Source organism: Vombatus ursinus, unplaced genomic scaffold (genome assembly GCF_900497805.2).
Source record: "Vombatus ursinus unplaced genomic scaffold, bare-nosed wombat genome assembly UNPS02014181.1, whole genome shotgun sequence".
In the NCBI taxonomy this organism is placed as follows: Eukaryota; Metazoa; Chordata; class Mammalia; order Diprotodontia; family Vombatidae; genus Vombatus; species Vombatus ursinus.
The window spans coordinates 1,305,103-1,322,567 of NW_020953959.1; the positions used below are offsets into that span (position 1 = coordinate 1,305,103).

General features: G+C 44.7%; 1 protein-coding gene across 1 annotated transcript in view; it reads right to left on the minus strand.

Annotated features, from left to right (window-relative positions):
* CHMP3 (charged multivesicular body protein 3) overlaps positions 1 to 13,946 on the minus strand; it is a 40,300-nt gene extending 26,354 nt beyond the window's left edge. The window contains exons 1-2 of the mRNA XM_027860442.1: positions 13,825 to 13,946; positions 5,954 to 6,014 (exon numbers count right to left, since the gene is read on the minus strand). Coding sequence (XP_027716243.1) covers positions 5,954 to 6,014; positions 13,825 to 13,872 — 109 coding nt within the window. The 5' untranslated portion in view covers positions 13,873 to 13,946. The remainder of the gene's footprint in view (positions 1 to 5,953; positions 6,015 to 13,824) is intronic.
* Between the last annotated feature and the right edge of the window lie 3,519 nt (positions 13,947 to 17,465).

Consider the following 17,465-nt stretch of genomic DNA (forward strand, 5'->3'; position numbering starts at 1 on the left):
GTTTTTATTATTAATATAGTCTATTATGTTTATAGCTTTCCTAATATTGAACGAATACTGAATTGCTGGTTTAAGTCCTCCCTGGTCATAGTGTATATAATCTTTTAACTATGTTAATGTAGACTGTTTGCTAATATTTCATTTAAAATTTCTGTGTCCATATTTATTAGAGATATTGGCACATAGTTTTCTTTCTCCCTGGTTTAGATGAATTATCTTTTTATTAGGAGGAATTTGGTGGAATTCCTCCTTTTCTTAATTTTTCAAACAGTTTATGTAATAGTAGAATCAATTGTTCTGTGACTATGTGATAAAATCTACTTATAAACCCATTTATTCCTGGGATGTTTTTCTTTGGGTGTTCATTTATGGTTTGTTTAATGTCTTTCTCTGAAACTAGGTTATTTAAATTCTCTACGTCTTGTTCTTTTAAGTACTTTGTCTCACTGACTGTGCCCCATGATGATATCAGGGTTCTGAGAAGACCCTTGTTTCTCCTCTTCCTATTAGAATAGGTCCTTGTTTAGTTCCTTCCAGTCGCTCAATTTACCTTCCTCCTTCCTCTTCAGGATCTCTCCCATGCCACAGGAGCCTCCTCACCCTAGAAGTTCACTCCACTCCTGCAGCCCCTTCCTCTAATATGGCTTCAAGGCCATAGGTTCCCCACCCCTGGCCTAGCTCCTCCAGAACCTATATTTTAAGGAAAAAACTCAAGCCAGCCATGTCTTTATTCCTCTCCAGTGACTTCTCCAGACTTTACCATGACCCTGCCTGGGTATCCCCACCCCCCCGCCCCCCTCCTGCTTCTCAGCCTCCTTTTATGCATTATCTTTCCCCATTAGAATGCCAGCTCCCTGAGGACAGGAACTGTCTTTCTACTTGAATTTGTATTTCTAGCATTTAGCACAATGCCTGACAAACAGTAACCATCTGTTGACTTTTGCGCTCTTCATCAGGAACGCTTGAAAAGTGCTCCTATTTCACTAACTCTGTTCCTTCCACTATTCAAGCAGACTCCGTTTTGTTGGGTAAGTGATTTTGTTAACAAGCCTCTCCCTCTTGCCTCCTGTAATGCTGTATTCTAAGCTCTTCCCTCCTTTGGAGGTAGCTGCCAAATCTTATGAATGCTGATTGTGGCTCCCTGGTACTCTGAACTTTCTCTCTGGCTGCTTGTAGTACTTGTATTCTTTGACCTGGAATTTCTCAATTTAGGCTAGGATATTCCTGGAGTTTTCATTTTAAAGTTTCTTTTAGAAAATTAATCATGGTTCTGGGAAGTTTTCATTCAAAATTTCTTGAAATGTGGTATTTGGGCACTTTTTTTTCCTTTTTGGTGATAGTTTTCCAGTAGGAAAGAAGGAAGAAAACAAGCATTGGGCCAGGCACTATGGTAAGTGCTTTTATAAATATTAGCACATTTGATCCTCACAGCAACCCTAGGAGGCAGGTGCTGTTATTATAGCCATTTTGCATATGAGGAAACTGAAGCTGAGAGAGGTTAAGTGACTTAAGTCACGCAGCTAGGAAGTATCTGTGGCAGGATTTAAACTCAGGCCCAGTGTTCTAGCCAGCTACCTAGCTAGTAGACCAATCATTCTTCTCTTTTCTTAACTGACTTGTTTTTCAGGTCCTTTGTTTTTATAAGATGCCTTATATTTTCTTCTGTTTTTTTACTCTTGGTCTTTTTTGTTTTAATATTTCTTGTTATTTCATGGAGTCATTAACTTCTGTTTGGTCCATTCAAATTTTTAGGGAGTCTGTTACTTAGATCAGGTTTTCTGCCTCTTGCCCTAAGTTGTTAATTCTCCTTCCAAGTCTCTCCTCTAGAGCTCTCATTTCCATCATAACATTCTTTTTAAACTCTTGCTTCATTTCTCCCAGGAATTTTAGTTGATCCAGTGGCAAGGCAATGTTTATAGACCTTTCAGAGCTATTCTCTTCTTCTGGGTTCATGCCTGGGGCAACCCCCACTCCTTACTAGCTATTTATTATCATTGATATGTCTTTTTTCCTTTGTTTAGATAGTTGTTTAGGTAGTAGATAAAGAATTTATCAACCACTCCCTATGTGCCAAGCACTGTGCTCGGGATACTAATACAATAAAACAAGGTGGTCCCTACTCTTGAGGAGGACAGCTAGATGGTGCCATAGTGCACTGAGTGCCAGGCCGGGAGGCAGGAAGACTGCCCAGAGTTCAAAACTGGCCTCAAACACTTACCACCTCTGTGACCCTAGGCAAGTCACTTAACCCGGTTTGCCTCAGTTTCCTCATCTGTAAAATAAGCTGGAGAAGGAAATAACAAACCACTCCAGCATCTTTGCCAAGAAAACCCCAAATGGGAGCACAGAGAGTTGGAAATGACTGAACAATAATACTTAAGGAGCTTCCATGATATGAGAGGAAGAGAAAACATAAATAGTACCTTGAAAGCTGGGTGGAAGGGGAGGGCAGGAAGAGGGAGGACTGGGAAAGAATGGAAAAGGGGAACAATGGGGAAGAAGGGTACTAGAGCAGGATCAAATTAAGGTTGGGCTAAGGATGTACAGCAGTCTGCAACAGTGAGCTGAGCTAGAACCAAGTGAGCATGGCTAGGGTCCCTCACAAAAGATCAGGCCTTGGAATAAGTCTGAAAGCCATGGTGGGTAAGATTGCTAGCGAGGAGGGGGAGCAGTCCAGAGAATGAGTAGAGCTGGGAGTATTTCCAGGACTCCTTCCAACTTGACTTCACAAACCAAGAGTCTGAAAGTTTGCAAGTCTCCGGTCAGAGCCAATTCTGAGATCCTGAGATTCACAGCTTGATCCCAACTTAGCTTTCCACCCTCAATGGACATCAGACCCTTCCTACACTCTTCAATCCAGTCAAGCCGGACATATCTCCTTCCTCATACATGAGAGTTCACCTCCAGTTGTCATGCTTTTGCCATGGCCACGCTCCATGCTTGTGTCCTCCCTTCCAAACTACCTTTTGTTTATTCTGTATCTAGTCTAGTTATATTTATATATGTACATACTGTCTCCCTCACTAGGATGTGAGCTCACTGAGAACAGGGTTCATTTCATTCTTCACATCTGTATCCCCAGTCCCAACACAGCGTAGCTTCTTACCATACGACGGCTAGTTGGTGAACTCCTCCAACGAGGCACCCGACTGGAGCTGCACAGCTTAGGAGAATCGAGGGTCATACTTATCGCAAAGTAAAAACTGGCATCATTACTTTATAGTCACAGGTGGGTCTGTCTTGATCCACTTCCTTTTTTTTCCTTCTTATCGTCCCCTCCTTCGCTTGGTTTAGCTCCATTTCCTAGTTCCTGCCCGATGCCCAGGCACTTGAGACAATCACAAAACAGAAGGACGACCAACAAAGGGCTTTGTTAGTCTGGAGCCAAGAGACCTTTGGGTAAAGTGCCACGTAGCCCACTTGAGGCCAGAAAGCCTGATTCCAGCTCATCCGGCTGGCTGGCTGGTGTAATGCAAGTGCCCTAAGTGGACACAACCGTCTGACGTCCATCAGGACACAACCCTGAAATCGGGACCACAATTCCATACCTGCCTGCGTGTCTTCTCTGCCATACACACCAAACCACACTTCTGTTCTCTATGGGAGCCTGGCCAATCCAGCCTTCTCGGAAAGTATCGCTCCTACCGCTGGAAACCCGCTGTTACACTTTCCTGCCACCATCACAGCTCCTTGGCTTCCAAGAGTCACAAAGGGAAACTAGTCTCATTGCTTTATAAAGGGCTAATCATGCAGCACAAACAAGTATAGGAGCTGGGAAAATAAAGCGAATCACAGACTAGTATCAACAGAAGGGGAAGGGAATAAGCATTTATAGAGCGCCTACTGTGTGCCAGGTGCTTTATCAATATTATCTCACGTGACCCTCTCATCAACCCTGGGAGACAGGTGTGTGCTGTGGTTGTGTCCCTCTCACAGCTGACGACGCTTCCTAGAAGAGGAAGGGCACGAAGAGGGGGAGGAAGCTGTGGGGGAACAGCATCAACACAAGTTCGGGTCTGCCTTCAGGCTCTCCCTATGGCTTCTAACATCAGCTACAGACTGTCAGCTCCCTCTGACCTACCTCTCTCCTGTCTACCTTTACATTAATCGCCGCCAGACACTCGATATTCTAGCCAAAATGAACTACTTTCTGTTCCCTAAAATTAATATGCTCCTAACGTCTGAAATCCCACAGTGATGTAGTTACGTTCATTGTGGATGCATGGGATTTCTGCCTTCTGTCTCTATTCAAGTGAACAGACTAAGGAAAACTGACAGGGAAGACCAATTTAAACACTATCAGAATTTCTTCCCTTTAATAATCTATTATGCGATCGATTAGGTGCTTCTGCTTACAGATGATTTTATTTTTATTCGATCTCTTTTTCAACCTTTACTATTATACACTGCTTTAAGACCTACAGAAAAAAACTTTCCTCAAAACAGCTATGTGAAGTAAGTATTGTGAGCAATGTGACAGATGAGGAAACTGAGGTATCACAGAGATTACTGCAGGAATATTATTGAAGGACTAGAAAGACTTCATCACTGATACCATCTCATCCATCACATGGTGCCTGAGCAGCAGCACCATATACAATGTCATTCTTGTATATGGATGAGAATTCAGTGTTTGACAATTCTGTTCAAGCAGCTCTCACTTTACAGTATAATAAAGCTTCTATTTTCATGTCATGGCCAAGGATACATATAATGCTCTAATTAATCAATAGATTTAAGGGTGATTAATCTTTTTTGTAAATTATATCAGAAAATTATCTAACTCTTACCAAGCTTTTAATAGATAGCTTCAAAAACACTCCCCACTGTACAGGGAGCCTGTATAAATAGCAGCCTTTGATAAAAGGACACTCCTGATCCAAGGCACATTTCCAGCTCCTGTCCACATCCATTCACCGTACCCGGTTCTTTAAGGGGACACTTGGGAATATGTTGCCTGAATTATTCAAGCCATTTCTCATCGTAAGATTTTTACAACCATGAGTATGGTAACATCAGTTTCACAGGCACAGGATGGCGGAGGCCTGATAGCAATTTGTTTTGCTTTTTTAGCCAACTACAAGCTCAATAAGTGAGCAGTATAATGTGGCAGTCAAAACAGTCAATGCCACCTTGGGCTCTGTCAGAAGCATCAGTTCCAGGAAGGTAAGCGTCTCTGTATGCTGCCTGGTCAGACCTCTGGAGAATGGTATTCAGGACTGGGCACAACAATGTAAGAAGGACAATGATCTGGAGAGAACTGGAGATACTTCGCCTAGAGAGAAGAAGATGCAGGACATCTGTCTTCAAGTACTGAAGGGCTGGTCCTGTGGAGGAGGGATTAGGCTGGGTTTGTTTAGCTCCTACTAGCCACACCTGGGGCAAAGAGGGGAAGAAGCTGAGAGATGAACTGAGGCCTGATGTCAAGAAAAGCTTCCTCACAATGACAGCTGTCCAGAAGTAGATGTGGCTGCCTCAGGAGGGGTCTCCTGGGATGGCCGACAGGCTTGTCAGGTGGACAGGAGGGATTCCATCTTTAGAAACCTGTGAGACTGTCACTCTTCAAGTCACCTCAATATCTTAAATCTTCACTATTGAGAATATAATATGCTAAAATTATAACCAAATTACCTATGATAAATAATTTAGGTGTCAACTATCTGGCATTCTTTTTTATTAATGTACATAAAATTTGTTCACTTAAATTCTACAAAAGGCTTACTTCTTTACAAAGTAAGTTTCTTCTTTCCTTCTTTTTATCCATTAGACAAAATTCAAAGCTTCTCTGAGTTTATTTCTTCATTTTTCTAATACCCATCATAAAATAAACAAGAAAAACTAACAAAATACATCTCCAAGTATGCTGGCAAGGAATTTTTTGTTACGTTATTATTATGCCAAAATAAAGTGCATGAATCAGGGTCAAGAACTGGCAAGGGACAAGATCACTTACCTCTTATTTGCCTGTCCACTACTCTCATTTCTTTTCTGATCTTCAAAGACCATTCATTGACCTGAAGGGGGAAAAAACAGCATTAGATGCCAACACTAGGCAATTCACTAATTTTTAAAAATGGAGTATGAACATTAAATTATTTTGCATGAAGATGACCCTATGGGTAGCACCCACAAAAGACCATTTTCAAAGTAAAGGCCTGAGTAACAAACTCAAGCTCTTTCCCAGTACTCTCTTTTTTATTCACCTGATAGGCACAAACCCCAAAATGGATTAAAGGGATATTTAACACCGAGACATAATACTTTGACTCAGCACTGGAAAAACAAGCAACCTTGGCTTTAGCACTAGAGGGAATCTTCTAAGTCATTTAGTCCCTCATTTTACAGATGAGTAAACTGAGGCGCAAAGAGATTTAAGTGATTGCCCAAGGTTAGACAAGTGATAAAGTGGCAGAACTGGGATTCAAACCCAGGCTTTCTGACTTAAAACAGTAAGTCACTGTGAGGAAATCCCCAATTTTAGGATAGTTCTTGATTCACTAATATTAAAAGAGCTCCGAGATTTTGCCACATTCCATAAACTGACCAACATGACAAAAGAATGGAAACACCTTTGCTGGACACAGACACCAGCACAGTACTGGGTCTAGACCGGCTGCCTCACAGCCCTGCCCAGAGCTGGGGATGGGCCCCTCCTCACCACTGAAGCAGGAGAGCCCAGCCATGCTTAACTCCCTCCTCTGCACAGGCGCCTGGCCACGAACCTTAGGGCCTGTGATTAAAACAACTCTAGCACAGGTAGGAACGGGACGTGTCATGGGATTCGTCTACGGCCCTACCCACCATCCCTGTAGCGTTCTGATCCAAAGGGCCCCTCCTTTAATGGACTCAAGGCATGGAAGGAGACCTAACATTTTTGGACAAGCAAAATATCTTTGTTTTCCTTGTCAGTATGTTACAAAGGGAGGAGAAGAGAAAGTGCTCCTTCCTGACCACCACTCCCCTATGTGTTGCTTCTCCAATGAGGATATAAGCTCCTTAAGCGCAGAAACCACCCTAGCTTTGTATTTGTATCCTCAGCTCATTGTTGTTTAGTTGTGTCCAACTCTTCACGATCCCATTTGGGGTTTTCTTGGCAGAGATAATGGAGCAGTTTGCCATTTCCTTCTCCAGCTGATTTTACAGATGAAGAAATTGAGGCAAACAGGGTTAAGTGATTTGCCCAGGGTCACACAGCTAGGTAAATGCCTGAGGCCAGGTTTGAACTCAGGTCTTCCTGACTCCAGGCCCTGCCAGGGTCTCTATCCACTGTGCTATGTAGCTGCCCATATCCCCAACTCAGCAGATGGAAAAGGTGTAATAAATTCTTTTTCATTCATTCATTCTGGAAAGTGATTTGGAATTATGCTAAGAAAATGGCTAAAATGTCCCAACCTTCTGACTCAAAAAGACAGATGTCCAAGACAGAAAGCAAGGTGCCTGCATTCCCAAGTATTCACAGCAGCACTTTTTGTGATAACAAAGAAATGGAAACAAAGCAGATACTTATTCACTGTGGAATTACACAACAAATTATGGTACATGAATATAACGAAGTATGATTGTGCCACAAAAGACAATGGACAGGGAGAATTACGAGAAGCACAGGAAGACATCTACAAACTAACGAAGAGGGAAGTAAACAAAGGCAAGAAAACCACATAGGCCAAAACCAATGGAAAGATCACCACAATGAAACTTCACACTGTGTAATGACTGTAACTTAGTAACCTCGTCACCCACTCTCCTTTGTGGAGCCAGGAGACAACGGGCAGGGAACAATGCATGGGTGGCCGGTGTGCGGGCTGGTTCTGCCAGTCTCGCTTTCCTTTCTTTTCTGTTTTTGGGCATGAGAAGAGAGAAGGGATTTATTGAGAAGGGGAAGCAGAAATGAAAACGATTTATATGAATCTTGTACTAATTTTTAATGATTGGTCCAAATGTCATTTAAGGCATTCAGATGATGGAGACTGCCTGACACTGCATGTCAGCAGCAAACTCGTCTGTAACCTGCTGCGAGTGCTCCGCTAGGGAAAGAGCCTTCCTTAGCTGTCCTCTCTGATTCGTCCTTCTTAGTTCGGACCTCTAACTGACTGCTGCCTCATATACCTCCTCCTCCAGCCAGCCAGTGAACTCAGGGATGCTGTTTCTCTGAAACTGCTGCCCTTTTCTGCCCCCTGACTCTTGCCCACATGGCCCCCATGCCTGGAATAGTCTTTCCCCAAAATCTCTGCCAGTGCAAGCCCTTCCCTTCCTGAGAGGTCCCCCTGAAGTCTCACCATGTCTATGAAGTCTTCCCTCATCTCTCCTCAAGTATCAGTGATCTGTTTGGTCCTCTCCTATTCATGTATAATATGGAGTGTTGTGTTTGCCCTACTAGATTCCTTCCTCGAGGGAAGGCTGGGGCTAATGTCTGTTTTTATCTGTATGCTAGTACAGTGTACTGCAAACAGGCCCTTAAGAAATGTTCACTGAATTCTGCAACTTCCTGCTTTAAAATTTTTAATGGCTCCCAGCTGAGTAACTTCCAAACTCATGATACTCAAGCCCTTCCAAATGCGGACACTAGCTATCTTTGTTATCCTTCCCTTTAAGCCCTGAGAGCTGCTCTCCAGAAGCCACTGACTGTAATAGCCAAACAAAAGCTCAATGCCATCCCCCCTCAAAATTCCTTCCTTTTTCCTACTCAAACTATTCCTTCTACCTATCAAAGTCTCCCAATATCTGTCTACAGATAGACATGGTAACTCACAGATTCTCAACCATTTTCATTCCTCATATCTCTTGGCTTTAGAGTAAACCTTCCATACTCCCGATTCAATAGAAAAGCAAAGAAATTCTAGAGTTTATTATTAACAATAATAACTAACAAGTATATAGCACTTAAAGGTTTGCAAAATGCTTTCTGTGTGCCACCTGATTCTCACAACTACCCTCTGTGGTAGGTGCCAGTGTTATTCCCACTTCATAGATAAGGAAATTACTCTGGGAGAAGCTAAATTAACTTGGCCAGAGTCATACAGCTGGTAAAATGGGATTATTCTAACTCAGCTCTTCCTACTTCCAAGTCCAGTCCTCTATCCATAGTGACCACTATACGTAGGCCTGGTTGAAAACATCTGTCTTAATCCACTTGTACAAAAATATTTATAGCAGCTCTTTCTATGGTGGCAAAGAATTGGAAATTAAGAGGATGCCCATCAACTGGGGAATGGCTGAACTAGTTGTGGTATATGAACGTAATGGTATACTATTGTGCTATAAGAAATGATGAGCAGGTGGACTTCAGAAAAACCTGGAAAGACTTGTATGAACTGATGCTCAGTGAAGTGAGCAGAACCAGGAGAACGTTGCACACAGTAACAGCAATGTTGTGCGATGACGAACTTTGACAGACGAAGCTCTTCTCAGCAATACAAGGATCTATGACATATCCAAAAGTCTCATGATGGAAAATGCGATGCACGTCCAAAGAAAGAACTATGGAGTTTGAATGCAGATCCAAAGCCTACTATTTGCTCTTTTTTTCCCTTCTGGTTTGTTTTGTTTCTTCTTTCTTGTGGTTCCTCCTATTGGTTCTAATTCTTCTTTACAACATGACTAATATGAAAATAAGTTTAACAGGAATGTATATGTAGAGCCTAGATCAGACTGCACGCCATCTTGGGGAGGGAAGGGGGGAAAATTTAAAACTCAAAAGCTTATGGAAGTGATTGCTGAAAACTAAAAATAAATTAATTAAAAAAGGAAAAAAAAATCCGTCTTAACTATTCTGCAGTTTAAATGTGACCTCATCCCTGTATTTGACCTGATCAGCCCAGACATCTCTCCCTTCTCTGAATTCCTATAACACTGCCTTAAATTATACTTATTCATATATGTCTCAATTATCTCCTCTAACTTTCCACCTGGTGTATACTTCTTAAACCTTTAAAGCCTAACTCAAAGCCATCTCATCGAGGAAGCTTTCCTTGACTGCACCAGTAAATGTTTTTTTCTTCCTGAAACTTTACATATTGCTTCGTTTGCACCTCTCAAGTCTTTCCTGTTATAGAGGGTATCCCAAAAGTCTTAGTGTGGTTTTAAGTTTTCTTTTTTTTTTTTTTCCGGTAATTGGGGTTTCTGACTTTTCAGGATCACACAGCTCTAAGTGTCAAGTGTTTGGTCAGAGGCGCCACTTGAACTCAGGTCCTCCAGACTTTAGGGCCAGTGCTCTATCTACTGCGCCACCTAGCTGCCCCAGTTTTAAGTTATATCTGGGTGTGTGTCCATTAAGCCCACATCCCTTCTTATTGACTGCAAGATCCACGTGGGCAGGAATTGAGCCTCAGCTCACTGCTATTCTGCTCTTGGCACCTAAGCAAAGTGCTCTTCTCAGAGCAGGTTTCCAATCAATGTCTCCTGAAGCGAACTCAATGATCTATGCCCTGAAGAACAGAGCCTTGCCTTGTTCACCTCCTGTTCTCTTTTTTTTACGGTCAGTCCTTGCCCATAATAAACAGTCACCTATTTGGTAAAGGAAAGAACAAGCAGCTGGGACAGGCTCCTTCTTTGATCAGATACAGTCACCACGAAGCTTCTCAATCTTAATCTGGTTTCCCAAGGAGATTTTCCTGCTGGCAAGAGAAGGTACAAGCCATGTTCTCTGGAGGGTTCAAACAGTTATGCACTTAGATGCAAATTATGAAATCAACTTTCTGGTGCAATTCATGCACACGTGAGCTGAACAGGATGAGCCAGTTTTCCTAGGGGCTGATCACTGAGCTCTAACAGAGCTGAATTGCCAAACCTTGGCCTAGCACGGTATCTTTCACACAGTGGACATTCAGGAAATGTCTGTCAACAAGCCTTTATCAAGTGCCTACACTATGCTAAGCACTGGGGATACAAGGAGCTCACACTTGAATGGCAGTGACAACAGCTTTGTAAATAACTAGGCATAAACATGATAGACACAGAACAGAAGCAGAGCTAGGCACAAGCAGCTGGGGGCACCAGGAAAAGCCTCCTGAAGAATGTGAGGTTTAAGCTGAGTCTGGAAATTAAGAAGAGGAGGTGAGGGGCATGAGGTCAGCCAGTGAGTAAAGGTCTTGAGTCAGGAGATGAAATGGAAAGTAAAGGCTAAGAAGCCTGGAAAAGGCAGGAAGGCACGGTAGAGGACAATACATCTTTTTGTCTGACTACAGCCAGCAAAGGCCTTTCTATTTCATCCTGGAGGTCACTAAGCAAGAGTGGCTGGGGGGAGAGGGTGACTACTGCAATAATAATCAGGGCCTAAGCAAGGGCAGCATGGGGGGGGGGTCCTCCACGATCATGAGTACAGGTGATGAGGGAGGTCTATGACGCTGGGTGATGGCTTGAAGAATGGCGGGACCCTCAGCAGTAAAAGGTAAGTTGGGAGTCTGGAGTTGGGTCTGAGATCCTAAGAGATCATCGAGGGAGACAAGGAGGGAAGGCAGCACAGAGCCCTGGGGTTTGGTTAGTGGGTGTGACCTGGACCAGGAAAGGAGACTGAGGAGCAGCCAAGCAAGTGTGGACCCAGGAGAGGAACAGAGGCCCAAGAGAGCAGGGTCAGGAAAACCTAGAACAAATTAAAAAAAAAAACCAAAAAACTCAAAACCCTGCAGCCTTTCCCGCCCATCAAACTAGGAACAGATGAAGGCCCTGACAATGTCTGATTAGTGAGCAGCATCTATTCCACTAAGTCATCCAATAAGCCTCTATTTAGCACAGCACTGTGTTACATACAAAGGCAGCACAATGGACGGTGTTGGACTTGGAGGCAGAAAACCCAGACTTCAAGTCCGGCCTCTGACACTTACTAGCTGTATCACTTACTAGCAGTTATCTCTGGACAAGTCATTTTAATCTCCAGTCTTGGTTTCCTCATCTGTAAAACCCAACAACAGCACCTCAATTCCACAGGGTTGTTGTGAGGATGAAATGAGATAACGTACGTAAAGCATTTTGCAAACTTTAAAGCACTACACTAACGCCAGGGGTTATTATTAGTTAAGAAGCAGACCTTGTTCTCATGGAGCTTACAGTTTCATTGCAAATAAGACCCCACTTCTTACAAACTGCTAGATGGCTCCTCCAAGCAGGAGCCACACTCTGTCCGTGGGCCCCACCTGTACCCTTTTCAGATCAATGGGGCCTGCCAGAGCCAGAGTCTGTGGGGCACGTAGTCATGTCCATGTCAGGAGGAAGAAGAAAGACTGGAAAGGAAGTGTCATAAGGCAGGGCATGTATGTACACTGCTGATATAGTGAGGCCATGGGGCAGCTAGGTGGTGCAGTGGATAAAGCACTGGACCTGGAGTCAGGAGGACCTGAGTTCAAATCCAGTCTCAGACACATAACATTCACTAGCTGTGTGACTCTGGGCAAGTCACTTAACCCCAACTGCCTCACCAAAAAAAAAAAAAATAATAATAATGATATAGTGAGGCCAGCCCTCTTATGGGACAGGTGCTTTTGTGTGCTTCGAGTGGTGAGGATGGGAGGGAAGGGGAAGGAGAAGGGGTTAGGCACCTAGAAAATCATGTCACAAGGACCAAGGAGTACTGGGGAGGAACAGAAGGGAAAAGGTATCATGGGCTCTCACAGGCAGGACCATAAATTTGTAGCAAGAAAGATCCTTAGAGACTATCTTGTCCACCCTTCGCATTTTATAGGCCTGAGCAGTAACCAACATTTTATGCAGCACTTTATGGTTTGGAAAACGTTCAGTACACTCAGTTCACTGGCAAACACACAGGCTCTGGAGCCTGAGGGGGGCCTGCATTCCACTGTGACCTCTAACACTTCCCGTCACTTTGAGCTCTGGATCTAGGCCCCTCTTTGCCTCTCACAAGCCTATGAGACAAGTCCTTCAGGGATTAAGAAACCAGAGCAGGGAGAGGTTCTATGACTCACCCAAGGTCACATGTATAGTAGGTGTGGAGGACAGAAGAGGGCTAGGGTTGGGGAGGAAGGAAGAGAAATGGGCAATCAATACATTAGGCTTTGGTACCTCCTATCCAAAACCTTATTACATCCTTACACCAATCCTATGGGGTAGTGCAGCTTAGCAGCATGCCTGACCCAGACTAAGGGCTTAATATCTGTTGAACTGAACTGAGGTATTCTTATGCCCATCTGACAAATGGGGAAACTGAGGCTCAGAGCTATTCAAATGACCCAGAGTCACAAGGCATCTAGCAGATGGCAGTCTCTGGATAGAGCAGTGGCCTTGGAGTCAAGAAGACCTGAGTTCAAATTTTGCCTCAAACAATTGCCAGCTGTGTAGTCCTGGGCAAGTCACTTCACTGAGGCTCAGTTTCCTCCCCTGTAAAATGGGAGTAATCACAAGGGCACCCATGGGCCAGAACCGTAGTGAGGATCAAAGGAGAGACCGTCCCAGGGTGAGCTAGGGAGGATCCAGAATCTGGCCCTGAGCTCTAACAGCCCCTCTCCTTCCAGCGCTGGCACCGCACCTCCCTGCTCAAACCCTGTCCCCACCCATTCAGGCTCCGCCCCCTGCTCCGGCCCCTCCCCTCAACTCTCAGGCCCCGCCCCTCCCCGAGCTTGAGTCGCTCTAGAGCTCCGAGGCAGGGGGGCGTGGGGGGGGCGGGTCATACTAAATCCCGGGGGGGGTGGGGTGCTGACGGGAAACCCGAGGCCAGCGGCGCGAGGCGGGGAGGCGGACTCACTCCGCCTCGGGCGGCCCGGGAGCGCCCCCAGAGCCGCTGAGGACGCGCCCCTCCGCCCCTCCGCCGCCTCCCCCCACCTCCCGGGCCGCCCCTGAGGCGGGGGAGGAGGGTCCAACCGCCGCCGCGCCTCTCACCAGCTCCTTGGGAGGCTTCTCTTGCGTCTTCCCAAAGAGCCCCATCATGAACGCTGCTATCTCGGCCCCTTCCGCCTTCTTGTCACCGGCGCCGCGGCCGCCTGGGCGGGGCCCCCGGGACGGGGCCGAGGAGCCGGGTACAGAAGAAGGAAGCGGCTACGGCGGCAGCGGCGGCGGCGAGGGCTGGGCGCAGGCGCGCGGCGCAGGCGCGTGGGGCGGTGTGTGGCCAAGGGGCGGGGTCGTACCTGGGCTTTCCGTCTGGATCCGAGGTTGTTCTGCGCGTGTGCGGGCGTGTTGCGCAGCGGGACTGCAGGATTGAGTGAGGCGAGGAGAGCTGGCGAGCCCGGGAGCGGTGTGGCTGAAAATAGGGTTAGAGCGGCAGCTCACACTCCAGACCGCGCGTGCTGCAGCCAGCTCTCACCTCCTGCAGCTGTGGCTCAGTTTTCAGTGGGGATATTCACACCTTTGGTTTACTGTTGTATTGATTGTCTAGATGCAAGAAAGCGATGGAGAGAATGTCAGTTCTGCAGATGGCACACGGTTTACCAAATACCACATTGAGCTGCAAAAAAGATACATGATCTGAATGTGATCATGATAGCTAACATTTATATAGCACTCTACTTTGCTTTCACAACCACCTGAGGAGGTAGGTGATATTATTACCCCGACCTGTAAAATGGGAATAATGATGGCATCTATTTCCCAGGGTTGTTGTGGGACCCAAATGAGATAATACTTGTAAATTGCTTAGTACAGTATCTGGCATATAGAAGGCACTTAATAAATTTGTGCCTGGCTCATAGAAGGTGCTTAAATAAATCTCTGTTTCCCTCCCTTCCTCCTTTTCTTTCTTCCTTCTTTCCTTCCTGTTAGAGAGCAAGAACTCTTTAACAGTTAATTGGGAGAGGGGTTAAGATTGCAGACCGGTGCTGGGTAATGTTTCTTTTTCCTTTGGCTCCTAAAGCTGTCCCATACCCTCTTGTGATGAACAAAGGGACACCAGGAAACATAAGGAGATTGTGAATCATATTTACTTATGAAAAATGAAATCAGTCAGTTCAGTCTTCAACAGAATTTTTTTTTTAAGTACACAATTAGAAATGTATACTAGTCAACTCCAGATGAAGTAAGGCAAGGATGGAGATAAGCTCTTTAGTTTCTCCTGTTTTTCTCTCAGACTCCAACTACTAGAGCTAGCAATGATTTTTAAAATACACACACACACACACACACACACACACGCACACACACGCACGCAGTTATCCATCTCTCCACTTGTCCATTTAAAGGCTACCTCTCTTGGTCTCTGTTGGAAGTTGGGTTTTTTTTTTTAAATTTTTAGGCAATTGGGGTTAAGTGACTTGCCCAGGGTCACACGGCTAATAAGTGACAAGGGTTTGGTCTGAGGCTGGATTATGAACTCAGGTCCTCCTGACTCCAGGGCCAGTGCTCTATCCACTGCACCACCTAGCTGCCCCAGAACTTGGGTTTTAAGAAGAAAACTATAGGTGCTGCTACTACCAGCAGCTGTCAGAGTTATAACACTGCTCCACTGGGGGAATGGAGGGAAAGAAAAACCAACTGCCTCCTTCTTCACCACCTTCACCTTCTCTTCCCCTTGTCCTCTCCTCTTTCACTCTTTGAAGTTAAGGCATAATTTTTGTGGAGTCAGGGATTAAATATTGCATCCACTGCTAGAACAGATGCTGTGCCCATGGGTTATACTGCCCATCTTGGTGAGGGGTTGGTCCAACACTATCCTACAATTCTGATCTTGCATTAACTTCCCAAGCTGGGAAAAATGCAACAATATCTGTTGAGGGCGAGGGGTGCTAGGAACTCCAAAATGCAAAGGTAAAGGACATGGGTCCTGCCTTGAATGAATTGACTCAAGCCTTCTTTCAGTCAGAGATAAAGTTTATTAAAACAGCAATTTAGGTAGGCAGGATTTTACGAATCTGAGCATTTGTGACGCTTGTATTGACAACTGGGCCAGACTTGTAAGGAAACTGAGCACCTTAATGGAGCAAGATGGACCTTTGATATGGTAAGACTGTGCGAAGATCTGGACAGGGGTGGACAGTAGGCTGGGGTAACTGGGAGGTAACAGAGAGGGGGTCTAGATGGAATTAAGGAGTAGCTATCTAGGGTTGGGCCAGATGCAGACAATGAAAGGGTATTTGAAAGGATTAACTGGGAAGGGCTGGGTGCCCCAGGGACCTGGGCCAAGTGGGAAAGTCCAGGGCCTTTTAGGGGTCCATCATTTGTGCCCCATCACATACAGGGTCTGTGGGAAAGCTGTTACACTTATACTACGTGCCTCATTGGGTCATGAGGAAAGTGTTTTGCAAACCAGAAAGCACTAAGGAAATGAGAGCAGTCATTAATATATACGATTCAACTTAGCAAACATTAAGTATGTGCTATATGCCCAACACTTTGCAAGAGACTGGATGTCACAAGGCAGTGCCTTCTGAGTGTCAAATCTATGGGCTAGAGTGGTACTTGAAGGTTGGTTAATGATAATGAACTATGTAACAAGGGCCCCACCTGACTCTGGAAGCCCTTGCTAACTCAGGTTCCATATGGAGCATTATGCAAATATATCCCATATATAGGCCAGAGGCGTCTATAGACCCACCGAGATAAGCAGTATAACCCATGGGCATGGCATCTGCCCATAAAATATCTGTAATGGGAGCAATATTCTAATCCCTGACTCCATGCAAATTATACTAATTTTTCCTCAAAAGGTTTTAAAGGGGGAGGGGAGGAGTGGTAGATAATATGTCTCAATAAATGGCCATTTATGGGTTGTCTTTCATGTTTTTGGTTACTTAAACATAAATCACCCATTTAGAAAGCATTTACTGGGAAATGGTGGAGGAAATGAGCAGGATAATCTGATCATCTATACTATATGCAGAAAGCTCTGAAACTCTCTAATACAACCCTATTTTAATTCTAAATTCCAAATTGGTATGTTCCTTGAGGGCAGAGACTGTTGTTGCTACGATTGTTTTCCATTTCTTCATATTCTCTGTACTTAGTATAATGCCTGGCACTTAATAAACATTTAATAAATGCTTGACAAGAGGCAGCTAGGTGTTGGGGTGGTTAGAGCACCGGCCCTGGATTCAGGAGGACCTGAGTTCAAATGCGGCTTCTGACACATAACACTTACTAGCTATATACCTTGGGCAAGTCACTTAACCCCATTGCCTAGCCAAAAAACAAACAAACAAAAAAAAAAAAACCAAAAACAAATGAATGCTTGGCTGACTGAATTTAAGCCGGGAAGGTGGTATTAAAACCATCCTCAGAACTTAATTGGCTCAGGGGACTAAAGACTCAAGCTGTTGATTTGACTTTGTGGTCACCAGAATACCAAAACACCCACAAGGAGCTCCAGGAGCTCTCTGAAGCTTTTGTCTGGTAGAAAAAGACTGGCAGGGGAAGGACCATCACTCAGCTGAATGCATGTTCTTGTTGCTTATCATTGTATATCCTTTTCTTCTGAAGGTTAAGTAAATCTTTTTTTTGTTGTTGCTAACTCTCAAACAACCCAGGAGTATCTCATTTTGTTTATTCCAACATCAAACATAAACTACTAGCAGACTGGCCCTAGTCAAGTCCAG